General features: G+C 39.3%; 1 protein-coding gene across 2 annotated transcripts in view; it reads left to right on the top strand.

Moving 5' to 3' along the window:
- Positions 1-24937, top strand: part of NINJ2 (ninjurin 2) — a 136031-nt gene extending 111094 nt beyond the window's left edge. For both annotated transcript variants that reach the window (XM_072654090.1, XM_072654089.1), the window contains exons 2-4: positions 22780-23011; positions 23945-24123; positions 24546-24937. In XM_072654090.1, the coding sequence (XP_072510191.1) occupies positions 22780-23011; positions 23945-24105 (393 nt within the window). In that variant the 3' untranslated portion in view covers positions 24106-24123; positions 24546-24937. The remainder of the gene's footprint in view (positions 1-22779; positions 23012-23944; positions 24124-24545) is intronic.
- Positions 24938-25539: the final 602 nt, after the last annotated feature.

Here is a 25539-nt window from a genome sequence, read left to right as displayed (position 1 = left end):
AATCCAGAGGTTTCTATTGAATACTTAATGATTAAAACTATGGTCCCTGCCCTCAGGATGGACTTACAATCTATAAAGCAGATACACAAAGTATTAACAAGCAAGGTGATTAATTGAGTTCATAGGTATCGCAGAGATCTGGTGGGGTGTAACTCATAGAAATGGGAGATTTCAATTAGCCAGATGCCTACTACCACTTTTTCCTTTTTCTGTTAAAAGAAAAGCAGCTGCAAACTTCTTTACTTTCTGTAATGATGACTTTATTTTTCAAAAAGTCGAGGAAACAATGAGGGGGGTGTCTTTTCTGTATTTGGTTCCCACTAATAAGGAAAAATCATTGACCTCAGTGATTTTGAAATGATGGAAACCTAGGAGTATAAGCAGAGGTGTCCTGATAAATTTTAACAACCAGTTCTCTGGGAGAAAAATGTATACAGGACACATTTTTAAATTTAGCCTGTAATATTAATATTCCATCTATCACCTTATTAAGTCTAGACAACTGACAAAACAATAAATCAAACCCTGATTTATAGCTGCTGATTTCTGAGGTATAAATGCTCCTGCTGGAAATTTAATAACCAACTCTCCAAACTGGCTCCAGTACACCCTAGGGTGTAAGTGAATGTTTCATCCTAGAATTTTTGATAGAAGAGAGGAAATCTGGATATCATTCTGCATGAACCTTAGATTTGGGAGAACAGATCCCAAAGAAATCAGAGAAAGAAGAGGTAGGGTCTCATGAAAGGAAGTCAGCTCAGGAGAGATGAAAAGTTCTCATCACTATAGTTCTGAAGGCAGAAAAAAAAAAACCCAATCCTGATGAGGAGAAAAAGGAGCAGTTATCTAAACAATTAAATGAGGATTCTCAGGGCACTTAGCCAAAGTAGATTTTTTCAAAAAGGCATTTTGCTTTGCTCTTTAAAAAGACATTTTGCTGGAAAAGGGAGGATAGATATAGGATAATAACTTACGGGGATGGCAAGGTCTAGTGAGTTGGTTTTTTAAGGATAGTAAAACTTGGGCATGTTTGTATGTATCAGAGAAGGAATCAGTAGCTAGAAAACAGAAAACAGAAGTAAGAACAGGTAATGAAGGACAAGAAGAAAAAGTATGGCCTGACCCTGAAGGAGCTGTCAAAGTGCTAAAACTCAGAATGAACTGATCCTGGTTAGGATAATCAAAAAGGGTAGTTTTTTCCCCCCTTCAGAATCCTCAGATTCTTATTTTTCTTGTTCATTTATTCATTTATTTTGTGATTGGCCAAGAAGAGTCTTCAGATTGGAAAGTTGAAATGAAAGATAAGAAGCGGAGCTAACTGATCTTGCTGATGAATCCAAGTCACCAAGACAAAAGGAAATACACCCTAGGTTATTTCCCTAGAAGAACTGATCTAATTCCCAAAAGCCTGGTCTAATTACTGAGCTGGACAAGATCATTTATCTTTGAAAAGTTTTGGAGAACAGGAGAATTGCCATAGGACTGGAGAAAGAAAGAAGGAGGAGTCTGCAAAGTTCTGGCCAATGAGTTTAGCTTCCATTCCTGGTAGAATTCTAGAATGTTTTATTATGAAAGGAACGGCCAGTAAGCAGCCAAAAAGAAGCAAATGACGAAAGAAAGTTATCTTGGCTTCATCGAGGATAGTTCAGCATAAAAAACAAAACCAGTCATGCCAGACTAACCTTTTTGGATAGACAAATACTATCACTTATCTTGTTTACTTATATTTTAGCAAAACATTTGACAAAAGCTATCATGAAATCTTTGGAGACAAAATGGAGAGATGTTGACTAGACTATAATGCAGTTCCAAGGATATGGAACTGGTTAATTGGTGAGATTGGCTTGATGTTAAATTGCAAGGAATCAGACAGGAAGGCAGTAAGAATTTCTTAAGTGCTTATTATGTGCTGGATATCATGCTAGGCACTGAGAATACAAAGACAAACATGCAACAGTCCCAGCCCTCAAGGACTCTTAGAGGAGACCTATTAGAGGAGACTAAATACAAGGTCTTTAGGGAAGAGCAAAAACACCAGCAGCTAGAAGGTGATGGAATAAAACAGACTTCATTCATACAGAAGAAAAAGCTTGAATTGAGTCTTGAAGGAAACCAGGACAGAGTTGAAAAGGGAGCTCATTCCTTGAGTGGGGGACACATAAGGGCAAAAAGCACAGTGACAAGAAACAATCAGTCAATGAACATTTTTAAAGAACCTACTATGTGCTAGGCACTGTGTACCTATAAGTAAAGTATGAGAAACCATAAGAAGGTCAGTTTGAGGAGCAGTGTGTATTAAGTTGGAAAGGAAATTTGGGGACATGCTGTGAAGGGATTTAAATGCCAAGAAGAGGAATTTGCATTGAATCTTAGAGGTAATAATAATTTACTGAGGAGAGGAGTGAAATATCTGTACTTAAGGAAAATTACTTGGACAGCTGTGTGGAGGATGGATTGAAGAGAGGAGAAGCTTGAAGATCAGTTAGGAGGCTATTGCAATAATCCAAGAGATTATCCGAGATATGATGAGAGACCAAACTGGAATGGTGGTTATTGTGAGTGGAAGGAAGGGACCAAGATATTGTGGAGGTAGAATTGACAAGATTTAGCAAATGCTAAAAAATGTGAATGAAGAAGAGTGAGGAGTCAAGGCTGACCCTGAGGTGGAGAAGTAAGTACCCTTAACAGAAAGAGGAAAATTCAGAAGAGGCATAATTAGGGATGAAAAGTTGAGGTCTATTTTGGTCATGTTGAGTTTGAAATGCCTTATATAATATCCACTTTGGAATGTCCAGTAGACAATTATTGGTATGGGAACTGGAATTTCAGCAAAGAGATTAGGTCTAGGTATATAGATTAATGAATCTTCTGTATAGAAATGATAACTAAACCCATGCAAGCTGATGAAGTCAGCAAGTGAGAGATGGTACAAAGAAAAGAGGATCTTTGGTGTAGACCCACAGTTAGGAGGTAAGATATGAATAAAGTCATTAAACAATTCTGAGAAGGAGGAGACCATTAAGGGAACCAAGAGAGAACAACAAAGAGAGGAGAGAGTGCCAGATTCTAGAGAAAAGTCAAGAAGAATGAAGATGGAGAAAGGCTGTCAGATTAGGTATTTGAGAACTCATCAACAATTTTGGAGAGAGTGGTTTTATTTAAGAAATGAAATCACTTGGATTGCAACATGAGTGAGAGGTGGCAATGAACACAGACAGCTTTTTGTAGACATTTTGCTGAGAAGGGGAGGAAAGATATAGGATAATAATTTGAGGGGATGATAAAGTCTAGTTTGCTTTCTAAGTATGGGGAGACTTGGGCATGTTTGTATATATCAGGGAAGGAATCAGCAACTAGAAAGAAACTGAAGATAAATGACAGACAGGAAATGACAGTGGGAGCAACATGCTGGAGAATATGAGAGGGGAGGGAATGAAGGGTACAAGTAGAGGGGTTGGCCTTGATGATGAGAAGGGCCATCAAAAGCTGTAGTGAAAAAGAGGGTGGGGGGATAGTGTCAAGGGATATAGACACAGGGAGAAGAGGTAGGAAGGAAATCCTTTTTACAAAAAAATATGAGACGAGGCTTCAGCTGAGGCATTTGAGAAATGGGTATTGTAGATAGAGAGGAAGCTTGAGGAAAGAAAATGTTTTGAAAAAAATGGAAAGTGGATTTCAGAATCATTCAGAGAGAATGAAAAGGATTGCTTTGCTTCAATGTCCAGTGTCTTAAGTTGACATTAGATAACATAGATGTGTAATGGACCCAGTCAGCACAATTACATCATTTCCTCTATCTCCATTTAGTAGAATGAGTAGGAGAGGAGGCGATAGATGTCACGGGTAATCCATGGCTGGTGACAAATGATGAGTGGGAATAGGACAAAACATCAAGGAATTCAAGATTAGTATAGGATTTAACTTGTTATCTATAGGGTCAAGATCAGGAAGTGAGGAAAGAGAAGTTAGAGCAGGAGTGGTAGTTTAGAATGCACTAAGGATTGGAGGTCAGGGAGAGGATGAAAGCTAGACTAAAGAAGAGTAAGGTATAAGGAGAATTAAAACGATGGAGGTTAGGCTTGGAGGAAGGAACTTCAGAGCAAGTATAAAGGAGTTCTCTGATGGAGTGCCCTGGGGCACTTGGTTCTGTGCTATCTTTTATCAATATAACAATTTTATCAAAAGATTTTTATAAATTTTTTTTATAAAATTAAAATTTTTTGATAAAATTTAAAAAATTTATCAAAAACAAAAAATGTTTATCAATGACTTGGATGAAGGCTTAGATGACATTGGTTAAAATTGCAAGGTAAGAATATTAGCTAAAACATTTGGATTGCGGAGTCTAGGCAGTTTTCTTCCATGATTTCTTAAAATACTATATCCATGTGATACGATACAGTTTTTCAGTTATGGATTTCAGGTAATCCTATTATTCTCAAATTATCTCTCCCTGATATGTTTCTAGATCAGTCATTTGTGCTAAGCTATTAATGCTGTTAATGTATGTATGTGTATATAAGTGTATGTGTATATGTATGTACATATGTTTTGTGTGCATATGTATATGTACATACAAACACATATACACACATGTGTGTACATGTATAAGTATATAAACATATACATTGTGCTAAGCTGTTAATTCTCTTTCCAAGTCTCTCTTCCATAGCTCTCTTTTTTTTCTGATTTTTTTCCTCTATCATTCTTATTTCATTTATAGTATTTTTAAAAATCATTTAAAAGTTCTTGCCTGATTTCTTTTAGGAATCCTAATAAGCTAGTGAGCAAGATATTTCTTATTCTTTTAAATTAATTTATTTTAAATTTAAATACTAAAACTAAATACAAATGCAAAAGAAACATACTCCAAACTTAAATATCAAAACTTAAATACAAAATAAGAAAAAAAAGCATTGCCATGTGTACAGCAGAATGTAAGAGAGGATTCAAAATACACAGTAATAAATTTCCATTTCAAGAAAGTCTGTATTATAAATATAATGCGTTATGTTTAGAGCTGTCCATCTTTTCTTTGCTTCATTGTACGTTTTCTTTCTTTGTTGTGCACTTTTTACTTTGTTCTTTTCCCCCCTTCTTTCCCCCACTCCTCCAAGAAAGCCACAATTAAGCATGGATATACATACATACATATATGTATATATTTATATACTCACACACATATGTATATGTGTTTATATGTACACATACATATATACACAGACGTGCATACATATACACATACACTTATATACACATACATATACTTAGATATTTATAATCATACTCATGTATAGACATATACATTCCTATGCAAACCCTGCTATATTTATTTATCCTCTGCTTCTCTGAGGATGGAAAAACCCTTCCTTCTTAAGTCTAAGTCTTTAGATATTTTTCTAAGCCTACCAACTCATCATTTCCTACATCACAGCAATATTCCAACCTGATACTGTCTAGTTATTTGAAAGCTTAAAGTCTGAAATAATATTGATTAATATGGCTGACATAGTGCAGTTTCCCTATTTTTCTCTTTTGATTAAGTCTGTTTGAGCTTTAACTTTGAGATCATGATTACTACCCCTGTTTTTTGTTTCCTAATAAATTCTGCTCCTGATCTTCATTTTCATGTTTATGTGTATCCTATTTTCTATCCCTCCTGACTCCTCTACTTTACTTCCACCTACTACCTTGCCCTCCTATCACTTAACCTACCTCTTCTCCAAAAATCCCTTTTTTTATCCTCCCATCCCCTTTTTTCTGAACACACTTCCATACTCCCTTATCTTATTCCCTCACCCTCTTATTTCTTTATAAATATAGAGGACTTTTATTCCTTTCTAGTAAGATGCGTTTTGATTTGAGATTTTGTTTATAGCTGTTTTGGAGTTTTTGTCTTCTTCTAGGTTTGTGTCTTAAGAATTTCTGGCTTCATAAGAGTTATTTATCTTTGCTTAACTCATTCTCTTGGCAACTCTCCTGGACAACTCAGTGTTTCTGTCTCGCTGAGAACTCTGAAGGCTGTCTGTGATCCCAGTGGCACCTCTTGGAGACTCCTTTGCTACATTACTGGGTGGGAGTCTGTGGAAATGAATTTACATTCTTGATTCCTCCTCATCCTACACTACTGGCCTAGTTCAGATTTCTGGGTTTTGAGTCCATTATATTAGCCCACCTCTGGATTCCATGTGTTCTGTCCTGGTGATTTTCCTATAGTCCAAATTTGTGATCTTAGGCTGGAAAGATGATCCACTATAGAGTCTCCTTTGATTGCTTGACTACTACTTAGTCAGGAGTTCTTAGATCATCGTTGGCATAGTGGTGGGGGTAGCTACTCTGTACAACTTCCTCCTGTTCCACCATCTTGGCTAGTTCCATTTTTAAATCTTTCAAGATTGCTTGGCTTTACAAGTTATTGTAAGTTTTTCTGGTTCTGCTCACTTCACTCTGTATCAGTTTATACATCTTCCTAGGTTTCTTTGAAACCATTCTATTAATAATTTCGTATTGTATGTTAATATTCCATTATACTAATAAGATGTGATTTTAAAAAGCCATTCCTCAATTGATGAATATCTTCTTCGTTTTGAAATCTTTGCCACTACAAAAAAAGCTACTATAAATATTTTTTGTATATATAGGATCTTTTCCTCTTAATTTAATCTCTTTGGAGTATAAGCCTCATAGTGGTGTTACTGGATCAAATGGCATACACAGTAAGTAACTTTGGGGGCACTTTTACTTCCCAGAATGGTTATCCCAATACACAGTTCCACCAACTTTCTTCCATTATTTGTCATTTTCCTTTTTTCTAAACTTTGCCAATCTGATGAAAGTAAGATGGAAACTAAGTGTTGCTTTAATTTGAGCTTCTTGAATTATTAGTGATTTGAAGCATTTTTTTCATATGGCTATTGATGGCTTGTGTACTGTCTGTTCATAGCCCTTGACCATTTATTAATTGGGGGATGATTCAATCTTATAAATTTAAAACAGTTCTTTATGTAACTTAGAAATGAGACCATTAAGAAACTTATCGCAAAGATTTTTCCCCTTTACCTACTTCCTTTCTGATTTTGTTTGTACAAAATCATTTTAATTTTATATAATCAACATAGTCTATTTTATCTTCTGTGATCCTCTCTCTTGTTTAGTCAGAAATTCTTGCCCTGTCCACAGATCTGATAGACAGTTTCTTCCTTGCTCCTCTAATTTGCTCATGATGACATCCTTTATGTCTAAGTCATGTACCCATTTGGAACTTGGTATAGTATAAGAGAGGTCAGTCCATACCTAGTTCTGTCAGACTGCTTTCCAGTTTTCTCAGCACTTTTTGTCAAATAGTAAGTTCTTACATTAGTAACTAGTGTATTGCTTCATATTTCTATGCCTAATCTGTTCCACTGATTCTATTTTTTTGACCAATGCTAAATTATTGTGATGATTACTGCTTTGTCGTATAGTTTGATATCTGGCTATTTACTTCCCATTTCATCAAGATTCTGGACTTTTTGTTCTTTCACATAAATTTCAGCTTTTAAAAAGTTCTCTAAGGTAATTCTTTGATAATTTTATTGATATAACACCAAATAAATAAATCAACTTAGGCAGTAAAATAATTTTTATTTTATTGGCTTGGCCCACAAATGAGCAATTACTCTTTCTACATTAACATGTCTGTCTTTATTAAAGTAAATTGTTTTATAGTTGTTTTCCTTTAGTTTTGTGTGTGTGTGTTTTGGTAGAGGGAATTCCAAGTATTTTATACATTCTGTGCTTACTTTAACTATATCATATTTCTATCTCTTCCTGTTTAGTTTTGCAAGGGCATCCTTGCTTTACATCTGGTATTTTTGGAAAGGCCTTTAGTTTATCTCCATTACATATAATACTGGTTTTAAGTAGATGTTAATTATGTAGCCCCTTTTATTACTTAGTATGTTTAAGGAAAGGTCCATTTATTTTTGAAATAAATGGGTGTTGTATTCTGTCAAAAGATTTTTCTCCCTCTACATAATCACGTGGTTCTTATTATGTTGCTAAGTTTTCCAATATTGAAAAAACTATGCATTCTTGGTATAAATGTAGCCTGATCACAGTGTAAAATCTTTGTGATGTGTTACTGTAACCTCTTTGCAACAATTTGCTAATTGTTGTTTTTCGGTCATTTTTCAGTTATGTCTGATTCTTCAGGACCCCTTTCCAGGGTCACACAGTTAGTAAGTGCCTAAGGCTGGATTTGAACTCAGGTCTTCCTGATTCTAGGCCCAGCACTCTATCCACAGTACCACCTAGCTACTAATATTTTAATTACATATTTTTGTATGTTTTCTTTCTTTGATTTGACTCCTCTTGGCTTAGGCATCAGGACAATATTTGTATCAAAGAAGGAATTTGGTAGGACCTCTTATTTTCCTATTTTTTCAAAGTCATTTATTATGTGACTATGATGTGCCAGGTACTGTGCTAAGCACTGAGGATAAAAAGAAATGGGAAATAACAAACAAACAAAAGAAAAACCAAAATCCACCTTCTCAAGAAGCCCACGGTGTTCTATGTTTGATGCAAACTGATTCTCCTCCCTGGCCCTCTACTCTTTCCGTCTTGAGTGCCAAATTGCTGGTTATTACCCTTTTTTTCTTTCCTTTTAAACCCTCTCTCTCTCTAAGCTTATTTTATTTTGCCAACTAATTGCTCCCTAAATCTACCCATCTTCCTAAACTTTCCTGTCTATTTTCTCTATTCATACCCATTTCCCTGTTGAGTTAAATGTATTGCTGTATCTAACTCTTTTGTTTATACTTCAAAGTTTATACTTAGCCCTGGTCTTTTCATCAGAAATTCTTCAAGCTCTATTTTGTTAAAGGTCTATTCCCACCCCACAACTCCCCTCCTCCCTCTGTAGGATAAACTATTTTTATTGCAAGCCTCTATTTCTGTCTTTAGAATATCAGATTCCATGCTCTCCATTCCTTTAAGTGGTAGCTGTCAAATCTTGTGGGATCCTGACTATAGTTCACTAATATTTGAACTCTTTATTTCTGACTACTTGCAGTACTTTTTCTTTGACCTGGAAGTTTTGGATTTTGGCTATCATGTTCCTGGAACTGTACTTCCCATATCTGTCAAAGGCACCACAGTCCTGGACTTTTCACTCTCATTCACCTCACGTATCCAAGCAGTTGCCAAATCTTATCAATTCTACCTCCACAACATCTCTTGCATCCATCTTCTCTCTACTTACATGGTTATCACTCTAGTTCAGGTACCCTTCACCTAAACTATTGCAATACCCACCAAATTTGGCTTCTTGCCTCAGGTCCTTCCTTTCCTCTCAAATGCCTTCTCCCAGCTATACTAGGGATATTCTAAAGCACAGGTCTAACCGTGTTGCTCATCTGTTTAATAAATGCCAGGGTTCTCTATTACCTCTAGAATCAAATATGAACTCCTTGGTCTAACATTTAAATTCTTTTATAACCAGTTTTCAAACTACCTGTCAAACCTTACTATACATTATTTCCATTCCCATACATTATGGTGCAACCAAATTGGCTTTCTCTCTATTCCTTAAATATGACATTCCATCTCCCATCTCCATGTCTTTGCAGAGGCTTACCCCATGCCTAAAATGTTCTCCCTCCTCATCACTGGCTCTTAAAACCTTCAGTTCAGTTCAAGAATTACCTCCTACTTGAGATTTTTCATAATTTCCCCTGCCCCAGCTGCTTGCACCTCACCTGCAAAATTACCTTTTATATATATTTTGTGTATGCTTATTTTGCATGTACATGTTGCACATACATTATATAAATGCCTTTTATACAATCTATGTTCTTTGAGGACAGGAATTATTTCTTTTTTTTTCTGTTTACCTTGCATAGTGCTCAGCACAAAGTAGGCACTTAATAAATGCTAGTTGATTGATTGACATGCAGGGCAATCAATCTACATTTATTAAATGCCTACTATGTGCCAGTCACTGTAATAAGAGCTGAGCAATGTGATTCTTAGTGGTTTTGCCACTAACTCACTATGGAGTTTTGGGCAAGCTGTATTTCTGTTCTAGGACACAATTTCCTTTACTTACAAAATGAGAGAGATAAACTAAATCAATAAATGAATGGATAAAACAAGGATATATTTAGTATCGAAGACAGGTAGGTTTCAAGGGAAAAGATAATGAGTTTTGTTTTAGACATGTTGAATTTGGGATTCCGGAGGAACATTGTGTTTGAAATGTGCATTAGGTAGTGATGTTTGATGTAGGACTGGATTCCAGGACAGAGCCTAAAGAGAAAAATTCCTCTTGGTTTCCTGTCTCCCTTGACTTCTATTCAATGTTCTCATTTCACCTAGAATAAAACCTCTCCTTCCTGCCCTCCAATGCCTTGAGCACATCCTTCCTAGTGGTGTCCATTGCTCTGAAGCTATCCTCTCTACCCTAATTGACCTAAACCAAAGGAATAAATCCCTAATAGCGCAATCCACATAATATTTAGGACCAGAAAGGGGGGGGGGGGGATATTTTAATAGAGCAGGGAGATATCCCTCAAATCATGAGGGAGCTGGACTATATATGCTGTAATGTCCCTTCCTGTTCAAAGTCTGTAATTCTTTATGTTACCATATAGGCAATGAACATCTCTGCCTAGTCCTAAGGTCCTCTCTGCATGGGGGCAATGACCAAGTACAATCTAGAAAACTCATTGTCTTTCTGGAAGAAGAAAGAATACTGTGTGGAGGAACTTTGAGTTCTTTGGTTTTACTCTATTTCTTTAAGCTAAATAAGGGAATAAATAAATAAAGATATTTATCAATAATAAAGATCAGAGCACTGAGAGACAGACTTCCCTATATTGCATTTCGCCTTTCTGAGAAAAGCTCAGATGCTCTTTGTGAACATAATTTCACCCACCCCATGAGATTTGGATATTCTACCCATTTTATAGACCAGGAAACTGAGGCCCAGAGTGGTAATCCTGGAGTCTCCTTGTGAATCAGGGACAAAGCTGGGCACAGACATCAGGAGTCCTGCCTTCACCCCTTTCCTTCCCTTCTTTCCTGCTCCTCAGCCCTAGAAGAGAATAAATGTGAGCTAGGATTCAGATGGAAGGGGCCATAAGGATGTGGAGTACGGGGAAGCACCTGCCCCCAACACTGCTCTCCTGAGTAAGCTTTGGATCTAGATGGCAAACAGCTGGGGAACCTTCTCCCCGTGGTGCAGTGGGATGAAAACACCAAAAAATTTGGACCAGGGTCCAAATCCTGGTTCTGCAGCCTTCTACCCATGTGACTTTGGCAAATCACTGAACCTCAAGTTTCTTTTGTTTGTGAAATAAGAGAGGAGGATTTGACAGCAGCCTTTCCAGTTTCCTTCCAGATAGGAATCTATGATCTAAACCGAGGGTGGCAATTGGAGAGAGGAAAGGTAGAGGCCAGGCAGCCAAGGGAGGGAAAGCTTTTGAGGTCATGTGAAACTGACATGACTCATTCAGGGAGGCCGAGCTCCCCATCCAGGCCACATTCTGGAAGGTTTTGTGCCTTTCCCTGCCAAGGCCCCACCTTCAAGGACTCGTTCCTCCCCACTGGGGCTTAGGGAGGATGAGTGAGGACAACTTGAAGGAACAATTCCTTCCTCCAGCTCCCCGCTGTAGTCAGCCCCAGCCCTTAAACCTGATAATAACAGCTAACATTTATACAGCATCCATTATGGGCCAGGCATTCTGCTAAGTACTTAACAAATATTATCTTATTTGATCCTCCCGACAACCCTGGGAAGTAGGTGCCATTGCTATCCCTATTTTATAGATGAGAAAACTGAGACAGACAAGTTAAATGACTCGTCTAGGACCATAGAGATAATAAGTATCCCAGGCAGGATCTTAACTCAGACAGGTCTTCCTGGCTCCAAGCCTGGTGCTTTATGCACTGTTCCACCTAGCTGCCTTTAATCCCAGGGGCTGCTCTATAAAATGAGAAAAACTTCAGGGTTTGGAGGAATTCATCAGATAATGATCCTCGGACTGAAAGAAACCTCCAAAAGTCATTTCATCCTTCTCTCTGGTTTTAAGCAAAACTGCAATCAAACTGTCCCAGAGAGAGGAGAACATGTCTTAGAGCATCCAACATAGAACTGGAAAATACTTTAAATGTCATCTGGTCCAGGCGTTCTTGCTTGGGAAGGTCTGTGAACTTTTTAAAAATATTGTTGTGTATTTCAATATAATTCATTTTCTTTAAAATCTTATGTATTCCATTTTATACATTTAAAAACATTGTTTTGAGAAGGATCCATAGGATTCACCAATTGTCAAAGGGGTCCAAGGGTCCAGATATAAAGAGGTTCTTATATCTTTTTGAAAATAAATTGATAAATTTTATTTTAATAAAGCAGGTAAACATAAACTTGCAAACCACAAACATGTTACCTGAAAATAGTTAGGCAATAGTTAAGCACAAAAGAGTGTTAGCAACAGATAGTTAGGCAACTATATATATGTATGTACATATATGTATATTTTTTTGTATAGGAGTATTTATGGATTGAAACACTTCCCATGTAGCTGAACTCCTTCTTACAAGAGATGGGCTGCTGCGGGGGAGGAAGAAAAAGAGAAAGAGAGAGAGAGAGAGGAAGAAAGAGAAAAAAAAGAAAGGAAGGAAGGAAAAAAAGAGAGAAAGAAAGAGAAAAAAGAAAGCAAGAAAAAGTAAGGAAAGAAGGAAAGAAGAAAGAAAGAAAAAAGGAAAAAAGAAAGAAAGAAATAAAGAGGCAGAGAGGCAAAGACAGAAAAAGAGAGAGAGAGAGTCCTATTTTGGTCTCTTTGGATGCTGTGAGCAGTTAGCTTTTCTGGCTCAGCTACTGTAATCTTTAATAATCCCACTTCTATCCCTCATGGAGAATTAAGAAACCAATTATCAGACCCTGGTTGGCTATGTCCTTTTAGCAAAAAGACAAGAGCATACATCTAAAACAATCTTCATATTTGTTGATCCTTATTACATAACCCGCAGAAACAAAGTGGCACAGTGGGCCTAACGTGAGCAAGACTCATCATCCTGAGTTCAAATCTGGCCCCAGATACTTTCTAGCTGTGTGACCCTGGGCAAGTCACTTAACTCTGTCTGCTTCAGGTTCTTCATCTATAAAATGAGCATGAGAAGGGAATGACACACTGTTCCTGTATCTTTGCCAAGAAAAGCTCAAATGAGGCCATGAAAAGTCAGACATGACTGAAGCTGAATTGCCTCACCCCTTCATTTTAGAGATGAGAAAACTGAGGCATAGAGTAGTTAAATGACTTATACAAGGTTACCAAACTAGTTAGTAACAGAAAAGATGCCTAGAGAAGAAGATCCTTCTATTTATCATTTATTTTAGGGTCTTGCCCACTCTCCATATTTAACCTTAATCCCTTAAACTGAAATTTATTCCTGTGTTTAGATCCCAGCATCAGATCTGGAATCATGGGACCTGTGTTCACTTCACATTTCCCCTCTCCTCCCCCCCAACAGCACATCTCTCATAGGACATGGGAAGTGCTTCAATCCATAAATACTCCTATACAAAATATATGTATATAATGTATATATATATATATACATATACACACATATGTATATATACATACATATACATACATACATACATATATATACACACACACACACATATATATGGTTGCCTGAACGATCTGTTGCTAACAGTCTTTTGTGCTTAACTATTGCTTAACTACTTTCCGGTAACATGTTGGTTTAGCTCATTCCTCTTGGTCTCAGTTTTCTCATCTCTAAAATGAGGGAGATTGAGCTAGAACAGGGATTCTTAACCTTTTTTTTGTCACAGATCCCTTGGGCCATCCAATGAAGCCTATGGATTCCTCAGAATAGTGTTTTTAAATACATAGGATTACAATGGAAACCAATTATATTGAAATATAATTATCAAAATATAAAACACAAATTTGTAGACACTGAGATAAAGTTCTTGATCTTGATGCTCTCTGAAGTCCCTTCTACAGCTCCAAACACTATGTTCTCAACACAAATACAGACATGCCACTGAGGGCACACATACACACAGGTCCATACTGGTTTGTCTCTCTACACATATGAAATCACATTTGACAACGTGTATGTCATGGCAGCCCAACCACACCTAGGAACCCGTCTTTCTGAAACTACTGAGTCCTTAAAGAATCCTGTTTTCACAGTTCGCCTGTTTCTGCAAGTTGATTCCTGGCCACAAGAGTGATCCAACCTATTCCCTCTACCACCTCCTAAAACGGTGACCACTTGGACTGGGAGAGCCAATATCCTCCATGCTCGGGCTGCCCCCATGTGGAGCAACAGAAGAACTATCACTAGAATCAGTAGGGACAGAAAAAAAGTCCTTGCAAAAAATCTGGCCAAAGTACCTCTCAGAAACAGTTTTCTCATCTGCAAAATGGTGATAATAATACATAAGCTACCTACCTCCTGGGATTAGAGTTAGGCAAGACTGCAATGCTGAGAAAATATATGTCACTTTTAAATCCTATATCAATCTTATTATTACAAGAATCATGACAGGCATTGTGGTCTAGTGAACAGAGAACCAGACTTGGTTCAGAAAGTTCTAAATTCTATTACTACTTCTAACACTTACTTTGTGACACTGAGCAAGATACAGTCTCCCAAGGTCCCAGTCAACTCTCTTAAGCCTGTAAGTTGCAGACAGCAGATGTTGATAGAGAGTTTCCTTAGTGGAAATTTCCTATACCAAATGAAAACACAAGTTCAGCCGTATCTATATATCTATCTATACAGACATAGATATTGAAGACTCATTGTATATCAGAATTGGAAGAAACACTAGAGGTCATGTAGTCCATTTGCCTCATCCTTTCCCCCAAATAATGCAGTCAATCTTTCTTTAAAGACCAGTGATTGGAAACTTACTACCTTATGAAGCATCCTATCCCCTTTTTGTACAGCTGTAATCATCCATCAATCATCATTATTAAGCACCTACTATGTACCAGGTATTGTGCTACAGATACAAATTGAAAAGTAAGACAATCCCAGATCTTAAGGAAGCTACATTCTATTAAGGGAATAGATAGAACATATTCACAGATAAGTAAATATAGTATACATTTTTTTAAATGAATAAAATAAAAATCATAGTAATGGGAGGGGCACTAATAATAAGGGTAAATGAGAAAGCTCTCTCTCTCTCGAAGAGCTTCTTGGGCTGAATCTTGCGAGCGCCATGGGTTCCAAGACATAGACATAGAGGAATACCCAGTTCAAAAATACAGAGGCAGCAGATGACATGTTGTTTATGGGCCAGAGAAAACAGGCCAATTTTGCTGGAGCACAGAGTTTTGAGGAGTAATATGTAAATTTGAAAGACAGGCTAAAACTAGATTTTGAAAGGATTTAAATTCCAAAAAAGGAATTCACATTTTAACTTAAAAGCAATGGGGAATCACTGACACTTCTCAAGCAAAGGAATGGCATTTTCACGCCTGTGATTTAGGAATATCAATTCTGACTGCATGTGGATGGATTCAGGAAGACAGACGATGAGGTTGTTGCCACAGTCCAGGAAGGAGAGGTGACAAGGGCCAGGACTAGGTGGTTGTGATGTGAATGGAGAGAAGAGGACAAATGGGAGAGATGCGGATGAGGTAAAATTAACAAGACTTACTAAAGATGGAATAGGAAGACATGAAGGAGAATGAACAGTTAAGAATGACTGTTAGGAATTTTTTTAAAATTTACATTGAGCCTCAATCTGTCTCTCTGAAATTTCCACCCGTTGCTCCTTCATTCTATCCTCTGGGACCAAACAGAAAAAGAATAATTTCTCTTCAACGTGATAGTCCTTCAAATGTTCGAAGATAAATACTTTGTCTTCTCTCCCTCAGGCTAAAAATGCTCAATTCCATTAACTGATCCAATGCAATGCAGGTCAACAAACATTAATTAAACCTCCTATGGACAGGGCACTGTGTTAAACTCAAGATACAAGGACAATCTCTTTCCTCGAGAAACTTACATTCTCCTGGGAAAGATAGGACATATATGCATATAAAGAAATAGAGAACTATATACAAAGTAATTTCAAGACAACGAACAACTGTCGGTGGAAGGACCTGGAAAGAATTCATAGGAGGTGGCATCTGAGCTATGCCTCAAAGGAAACTAAAGATTTAAGAGGCAGAGGAGAAGAAGGCAAGCATTTCCAACATGGGGACCACTCATGTAAAAGGCATAGAGGTAGGAGATGGAATAGCCAACAGACCATCCTGATGACAATGGAGAGTGTGTGAAAAGAAGTAATAAATCTAAAAATAATATATTAATATAATATAATATTAATGAACATAATAAGTAATATAATAAAAATTAATATAAATAAAGATAAATGGGAGCCATATTGAAGACAGTTTTAAATTCTAGGCTGACGATTTTGTATTTTATCCTGTCTGTCTGTATTCATCCTTCATTTTCGAAGTAGACCATGACATCAGAGAAATGATGACATGACTTGCACTTGACTTTGTTTTAAGTGAGGAAGGGCAGTGCAAGGTCACCAGTCTCACTTTCTCCTCCTGACAGATCTGAATCCAGCGACCAGATATTCATCAGGATGAGTGGAGAAGACCCAGGATGCACTGGGAGACCTTGGCCTATTCAGTTACTCACTTAGAGTGAGGTTAGGCTATTCAGTGAATAAGCCTCTCTAAGAAGTAATTAGGGAATGGCCCCTCTATTGAGCAAAAAAAAATAAGTAAATCAAGCTGGGAGGGAAAGAGCAACAGTTACTATTGATAATCACTCTGAAGCCAGGAGGGTCCAGAAAACAGCCATTAAGTGGATTTTGGGCAGGGACCTATGGGTGTGCAATCTACGGATCATTGGGAACCCCTGAAGATTTCTGAGGAGGGGAATAACGTTCTGTATTTTAGGAATATCAATTTGGCAGATGCATGGAGGATGGAGAGAAATAAGACCCTGGAAACAGAAGCAACATTGTAATAGTCTAGGTGAGGAGCACTGGGGATTTGAAGTAGGGCTGAAATGAATGGAAAGAGTTGGCGACTGTTAGGATGTGGGGAGAAAGGGGCAGGCAAGTCAAGGATGACCTAAGGTTTCAAGCTTGGGAGGGATATCCCCAACAGAAATAGGGAAGTTTGGATAAGGGATAGGTTTGTATATCACAGTTTCTAGCCTTCTCAAAATTTTAATCTCCCTATTCTGGAGGTACTCTACTTTGTGAGTGTTCTCCCTAAAATGTGAGCACAATACAAAGGTCAGAATATAGTGGAAATCTCTTATTCTGGTCACTATACTTCTGTCAACTCAACTGAAAGTTATATTTGCTCCTCTGACTGCCACGTCCTTCTGTTCTGTTCATTTGTAGCCTGCTGAAACCCACATAAATTGTTTTTCACATGAATGATGTCTAGACACAGCTCATCATCTTACACTTGTACAGTTGGTATTCTAAATCCACATGTGAGACCCTATATGTATCCCTCATCAATTTCTTCTTTCATTGCATCATTCAATCAAACTTTTTGGTTGTTAATCAAAACACGGAAAGGAAAGGCAGAGAATTCTCATCGTCACAGGATCAAAACCCACCTTCTCCTTTCAACATGCTCTGTCATGCAAAAGTTTGATGTCTTTGAGGTGAAACTTTCTTTGCAAAGATTAAAATTCCCTAAACCGAAGTCCTTTGGAAAAAATAGTAAGAGAAATGGAAGGAAGAGGTAGATTGTATTTAATTTCTTTGCAAATCTTCCCAATTTCCATCAGGCTCATTTCCTCATTTCTATTAAACCTTAGACACTCTGGTAATTTTGTTAGCTGTAAATGTGTTCTAAATCTGGTGGATAGCAGCCTTATAACAGCAGGACTTGTGTTTGCCGTCACTCCCATAAAGTGCTCCAAAGGGCTTAGTAAAGGAAGACTGGAAATTAGGGTAGAACAAATACCATAAAGGAGGCGGGGCAGGTCTGCAGGATGCCAAGTCACCAAGCACTTCAAGTCACTGCTGCTTCCTGTTCAGGAAATTGGGTGAAGTGGCCTCCTGGGACAAGTCACTTGATTGCCCTCTAGAGGCCAAGCTTAGTACATATGAAATGCTGATAATGAGATCCCCAGATATAGAGAAATGCTTTGCTTAGGGGACTGCTGTGACAAGAGAGGAAGGTTTATACCAGAGTCCAAGTGAATCATTCCTTCCTTTCACTCCTTTCTCCCCAGAGCTATCCCAAATGTGACAACATCCCTGGAGGCCTTCACTGCTTGCGCTAATCCAGGCCCAGCTGCCTCCCTGCCCATCATCAGGGCTTCCTCCTGGGGCCACCTCCCTCCTTAGACATGTGTCAGGGCTGTTTATACCTTTCTAGCAAAGGCACCAGGGGACAGCAAGCTGGATAAGGCAACTAACAGTAGAATGGGCTTTAACCACAGGGTTGAAGGTTAGAAACGCAGGGAACTTAGAAGGAAGGCAATTATTGTTAAACTCAGTGACAAATGTTTAAAAGGGGGAGAGGTTTACCTGTGTTCTCTTGTTTGATCACCACAACAACCTTGTAAGCTAGGGACTATCATTATCCCCATTTAATATTCAGGGTCTGAGTCTAGTAGCTTGCAGTGTAGGTCCCCTGGAGGAGGGTACACCAGATTCAAGGAAATCTGTGGGTCTGCATCCACTAAAATTTCAAGAAAAGGAACAACCAGAGGTGGGAGGATCTGAAAAGGATTCCAAAAGGGTGAAAACTGAGCTGGGCCTTGAAGGAAGCTAACGTAGCTTATAACGCCCTTTAGGTGACTACCTTTACTAGTCAGCCAGAGTACAAGGTTCATTCAAAGCAAGGCAATTAATGAAATGGCAGTAATAAAAGAAAACATTTCCCCCAGAAACTTAGGGGCACACTTTCTCAAAAATACACATACTACCAAAAGGAAGAATGGTTGGTTGGCTGGTTATTCCCCATCATTCTCAAAGAGGACCAAAATGGCATCACTATGGTAGAGTCAAGTTTCAGTGTGTCCCACTATGGATGATCAGACCAACATGAGCTCAGAATGTTCCACCACAGGTCGAATAGACACAGATAAGAAACACATGTGGCAACAACACATTTGTAAAAAGCTAGATCATGCCTCTCCCACTGAATCCCATTATCTGACAGACAAGCTGATATGATCTAGTTAAATCATTGCACTTCTCCTGCTGAACCTGATTGATCCCTAGTGGTCTCCTCTGGACTTGCAGTCTGCTGGATGTTGCTCCATTGGCTCCTGCTCTCCCGGATGCATAGTGTCTGGTGGACACTGCCAGGACCAGCCCACCACCAGGTCCTGTGGATGTAGAACCTGCTTCCACTTTATGATTTCAGTTGAAGTACTTGATCGTAAGACTATCTCTTCTTCATTAGAAGTGTGGGCCTTTATAGTCTTTTTTTATAGATAGTTTAGAAAAATAGCAGCCCTTAGCCAGATGTTTAACATTAATACAAACAGCCACAGAAATGAAATCTTCTCAGATTTTTTCATCCTTATTGATTGAACTGTCTTGCTCCCTTCAAAAGTGTGTCTACTGAGGTCTCTCATCTTGAGCAGGAGAATCTCAGCTTCTTGCTTCAAGCCTTCTTAGAACAAAACTCTTTAGAACCAACAGCAGATCTGTTTCTTGCTAATTAGTACTTTCAGGCTCTAGCATGTTTTGTTTTGTTTTACTAAACTTCCTGGTTGTTGAGCTTTGAATCATCACAGGTAACCCCACTCTCTTGGTGAGTATTCCATATACCTTCTGATTTTAAGCTCTGAAACCTAAACTACATCTGGTCATGAGCTTTTGTTTCAAATGATCTTTACAGCAAAGGAAAAAAGGCTCTCCATTCCCATGCAAGCATTTAGGTGTCTAAGATATCAAATATTGGACAGAATATATTTAATCCAAGAAAAAAATTCATAGGATTCAGACACATAAATAGAGGCAACAACTAGCCTTCTCTCTCCAATGATCCTCACCTTCCCAGGGGCACAAGACATACAATATTACCCTAGGTGGAGTCTCCTACACAGAAGACAAGAAGTTGGGACTGTTAGAGTCAAGTAACTCACCCCTTTGGTGAGCTCCACCTCTTAGGGGTGCTATAGAATCTCTGACAAGTCAACTCCTTCCCCAGATCTGCAAAATTCCCATAATTTGCACATTAGCAAAGGGCAAGGTCTATATAATGGCTCTGTCCTTTGCTGCTCCATAGTTCTGACTCTTTTTTGGTTCAGGAACTACCTCTCACTGTGTTCCAGGGCGAGAAGCAGAACAGAAGAATGGACAGGGTATTGACCTTGAAGTTAGGAGACCTGGATTGGGATACCACCTTGGACCCTTTCTAGCTGCATGATCTTGAGCAAGTCACCTCTCTATGCCTCAGTTTTCTCATCTGTAAAAGTCATCATAATAGTACCTATCTCACAAGGTTTATTGAAAGGATTAAATGTGATCATGTTCTTTGCAAACATTAAAGTGCTGTATAAGCGTGAGCTGTAGGTAGTATTAACTCTTTTATTGGTTCTAGAATGATTGGTCAAGGAACTATTCCATTACTTTGCTTCAGTCCACCAATGCAGGGCCATATAGTTCCTTGGTTTCCAAAATGGGTCACCTGGATGTGCTTCAGTGAACCAGGCTAAATGCTACTGACCAGATTCTCTCTCTCCAGACTTCAAGCTTTTCATTCAGTCTCCCTTTTCATTTATGCCCCTGTGCCTCCTTTGTAAAGGCTAAAGTCAAGAAGTGCTTGAAAAGACTGGTTGCCTGACCTTGAACCACATCATTTAATTAATCAATTCCAATCCACATCAAAGAGTTAACTGTGTCAAGAAAATGTTATGCTGTGTCAAGGATTCATGGCCAATGCCAGAACAGAGTCCTCATCAGTGGGCAACAACTCCAGTCTGTGGGGATCTAATATAATTTCCTGAGCTCCAGTCTCACAACTTGGGAGTCATCTTTGATCCTATCATCTCTCTTTCCCTCCCATATCAACACTTAGTGTAATGAAGTTGGAGGACTCGTTCAAATCCTGAGCCTCTTTTTTGCTAACTTACCTTGTGAAAATCACTTTACCTCACTGGGCCTCAGTTTACTTATCATTAAAATGATGTTGGAGTAGGTCAGCCAGATGTTGGACATGCTATATACATTTTCATCTCGAGTTGGGTACGGCCCTCTATATCTCTATCTATCTATCTGTCTATCTATCCATCCATCCATCTATCTATATTCTGTATTGGTCTTAACTAGATTATGGTAAAAGCAGCCCAGGGATTCTTCAGATTTTGAGATAGGGTCCCATATCCCTCCAATGTACATGGAGGCATGAGTTGCCTCCATCTCATGGAGCTTCTTTAAAGTTTCGACAGCATAGTCCCTGAGAGAGGATGCATATGATGTGTGTGTGCTGGCAGAAAGAAACAAGTGTGAAGTGAGCAGCTAGGTGGCACTGTGGCCTGAAAAGTTAGAAAGACCTGAGTTCAAATCCAGCCTCTGACACTTACTAGCTGACAAAGTCTTGACAAAGTCACTTAACCTCTCTGCCTCAGTTTCCTCATCTGTAAAATGGGGATAATAACACCTTCCTCCCAGTGTTGTTGTGAGGATCAAATGTCATTGTAAAGCACTTATCAGAGTGCCTGGCACTGTTAAGTGCTATGTAGATGTTAACTATTATTAATAATGTGGGTGAAGGTAGTTCTGCCCGTTGCCGGAACCCTGCTAACCTTGTGCTCTTGGTTTTTAGCATCAAGGATGAGAAATGAAATTAAGTGCTCTATCAGTCCTTCCAGTTCAGCCTTTTGGTAATCTTCTTCCTGAAACATCTAGCCCTCTTCTGCGGACCAGGGTCTCATGCCCAGCCTTGGTCTTGCCACTCTGCTCTGGCTGCTATTCACTCTAGATAGGCAACAGGTACAACAGAATATGCGCTATATTTGGAGACTTATGTGCAAATACGTGTATCTTTATAAATGTTTTTTGGGGTGAGTTGGGAATTACACATACACAGGCATGTATTAACACCTTTTTACATGGATTCATACTTGTATGTAAATGGATTCATGTACAGGTTGTGCACAAGTGGGAGAGTTGGAAGGGGACCTACAGGTTATCGAACCCTATCCCTACCCAAATAATGAATCCATTCTACAAGATCCCCAACCAACAGTTAACCAGCCTCCACTTGAAGATCTTCTTTGACAAGGAATTTTCTACTTCTTGAGGGAGCTCATTTTTACATAGTTCTAATAATTAGGAAGTTTTTCCTTATATTGAACTGAAACCTATCTCCCTATATTTCACACTCTGTTCTCCTGGTTCTATCCTCCATGGTTAAACAAAACAAATCTAATCCTTTCTTTCACATAAAACTTTAAATATGTGAAGGCAGCTATCATGTCTTTCCTTCCCCACAAACCTCTTCTGTAGCCTAAACATTCCCGAACATTCTCTAAAACACTAGCCATGGACTCATAGTGTTAGAATTCATAGTATTAGAGTGGGAAGTGATCCTAGAAACTATCTACTTCAAACTGTTCTCTTTATAGATGGGAGTTGTAGAGAGCGGGTGATATGATCCTGCTGGGATCCCACAGCAAAGTAGCTGCAGAGTCTAGATTGGAACCCAGCTCCCCTGACTCCCATCCCAAGGCTTTTTCTACTGCAATGAATCCTGGGATTTCCTCATTAACTTTGATTCCTCTTCCTCGTAGCCCCAGAATCCCAGCCCCAGGAGGGACCTGCCCATCAACTTTAACCATTATGCCACAAAGAAGAGTGTTTCGGAGAGCATGTTGGACGTGGCCCTCTTCATGTCCAATGCCACTCGACTGAAGGCTGTTCTGGAACAGGAACCATCCTCCCCCTACTACACAGTCCTGGTCACCCTCCTCAGCATCTCTCTTTTCTTGCAGGTGGTCATTGGGATCCTCCTCATCATAACTGGTGAGGACCCAGAGATACTGAAAGAACTGCTCCTTATTGTATTTTGCATTTAAGGGTTGTTTGAGGATAGCTAACAAAGGGAAACATACTATCTCCCAACACAGACAATTCTACCTTGGGTTAACTAATAGGATGTTGTTCTCTGATGTTAAGCCTAAACACAGTTCCCTAAAACATCCACCCTTTGCTCCTAATTCTTCACTTGGGAGCCAAATAGAACAAAGTCTCTCCCACTGGATAGCTTCCTCAGATTTTTTTTTTTTCTGAATTGATTTTTCCTAGATTGCTTTCAATTTAAAGTTCTTCAGTTTTTAAAGGAACTTATTATTCTCACTGATTGCGGAGTGGAGGGAAGGAGAGGTTGGTGTTGGGGCTTTCCCTCATCCCTTTTACCTTTTCTTACAAGAAGGGAGATCACCTTCCTCCAATATAATGCAATAACTTTGCCATGTCAAAAAGACATTATTCAGTCTTAGCATGTCACTGAAAAATTCCCCTTGCCTCTCCACACATTTATCCAATCTTCAGTTTTCTGTTGAGCTCTTTTCTAGAAGTCAACTGGTGGTGGACAATTTTGTCGCCATGACCTGTAGAACCTTAATGTTCTATCACTGATGATGATGATGACTGACAAATGTGTGAAAGCCCTTTATAAACTACAGTGTACTATGCAAATGTAAAGTATTATTACAGCTGTTAGACACTGCCTTACAGAAGCCCCATACAACACTGACCCATGAGGGTGGGGGGTGAAGGAGAAATTTCAGCCTTCTAATTCCCTTGCCCTACCCTATGCAATTCACCTATATGGCTGCACCTAGTGCTCCAGTCTATGGTTCCAGCTTGTGAGGTTCTAAGACAGATGCCCATCTGTGGCCACCAGCTCTGACATCTCCATTCACTCATCTCCCCCACCTTTTCAATCCTCTGCAGCCCGAATAAATTTGAATGAGGTGTCAAAGCAACAGTGGCTGAACCAGCTCAATAACACAACCATGGTCATGGTCTTCATAACTGTCATCATCAACATTCTCATCACGGCCTTTGGGGTACAGAAGATGGGGCAACCCTGGCCCACACCCAGGCCCTCCTGAATCCAGCCTGGGGCCTAGGTGAGGATAAAGGATGGAAGGACACTGTTCACGCACACACATGGTCTGCTCCCTGGCCTTCGGGAGGGTGTGGGGGGAAGGGTGGGATCCTTGCAGAACAAGAGACACCAAGGGGGTAATGCTTGGGAAAGGACCTAAATAAGGCAAGTTAAGTCAGACTGTGAAGGGGAGAAGCAACAGAGGATGAGAGTAGGGTTTGGAGGCAGGCCTCTTGGCAATTTTTAGGAATTAGGTATGAAGGAAACTTTGCTCTATCTTGTCTTAGACTTGGTATTTGGCGGTCACTACTTGTTCTCTCCTAGACCTAAGCTTTCTCCTGATTAGGAGTGGGCAGCTCCTACGGTGAAGGGAAGAAGGGAAATAAGCTTTTTCACAGCACCCTCACCGCCTCCCCAGCTCACCTCTCTCTGCTTCCTCTACAGGTGAGGGCCCTGGGGCTCTTTCTGCTTCACTTCCCTTTGACTTCTGCCAGCCCTGAGGACTTCTATCCAGCTCTGTGGGCCTTTCCCATAGCACCTGGGAAGGCTCCCAACATGCTAGTGTTAATCTCCAATACAAACTCAAATCCTAAAGTACTTGGTTCTGTTGGCCAAAGTGAAATCTACATCAGTAGCTGTGGATGCCTTGTGCCCAGAATGGGGACTCTGTCAACCTTTCTGGTACTGTTCCCCTAAACCCAAGACTCTACCACAAGGTGCAAGAGTCTGGGGTTACTGCCTCCAAGTCAACCATATCTCTTTCCCTATTCCACATTTGTTCTCCTCTCTCTAAAGAGAAAAGAGTAATATCTCTACCTATAAAGTGATCTGCTAAACCAATGTGTCATTCTTTACTTTTCACTTTATAATCTCATAGAGTTAGAAGACAAAGTGACCTCAGAGATTATCTAGTCCAACCCCCTTCCCCCAATTTTACAGATGAGGACACTGAGGCCCAGGGAGGTTTAAGTAATTTGCCCAAAGTCATATAGAGGCAGGTATTAGGAAAAATCTGACCCCATGCTTTCTGACTCTACAGCTCTGTCCACTAAACCATCCTGCCCATTTAAGAGGGCCGTCTTAGGCTTCTTCAGTTGTATCACCCAGCTCTGGAAGGGAACATTGAGATGGGGAAGACTACTCAAATCAACCACTTGCCTTAGGGCTCCACTGACAAATAGTTTCTCCCTCCCTGCTTGGGCAGCCTTCCACTAGGGGGTTGCCAGGTTGATTTCAGGCACCGTCAACTTTTGATCATTCATGGGTGCATTATCCATTTTGTGGATTACCATAGCAAAATTTTCATCAAAGTTTGGCTTTTCCCCCAATAGCACACCATTTTCCTTCCAGTTTCCCCCCACAGCTGCCAAAATATGCTCAGAGAATGCAAACTGATTTTAACGTTAGCCAAGCGCAACCAGCAAAGTCAGCTTGTAAA

This window comes from Notamacropus eugenii, chromosome 3 (genome assembly GCF_028372415.1).
Source record: "Notamacropus eugenii isolate mMacEug1 chromosome 3, mMacEug1.pri_v2, whole genome shotgun sequence".
Lineage (NCBI taxonomy): Eukaryota > Metazoa > Chordata > Mammalia > Diprotodontia > Macropodidae > Notamacropus > Notamacropus eugenii.
This window is presented reverse-complemented; position numbering and strand designations above follow the sequence as displayed.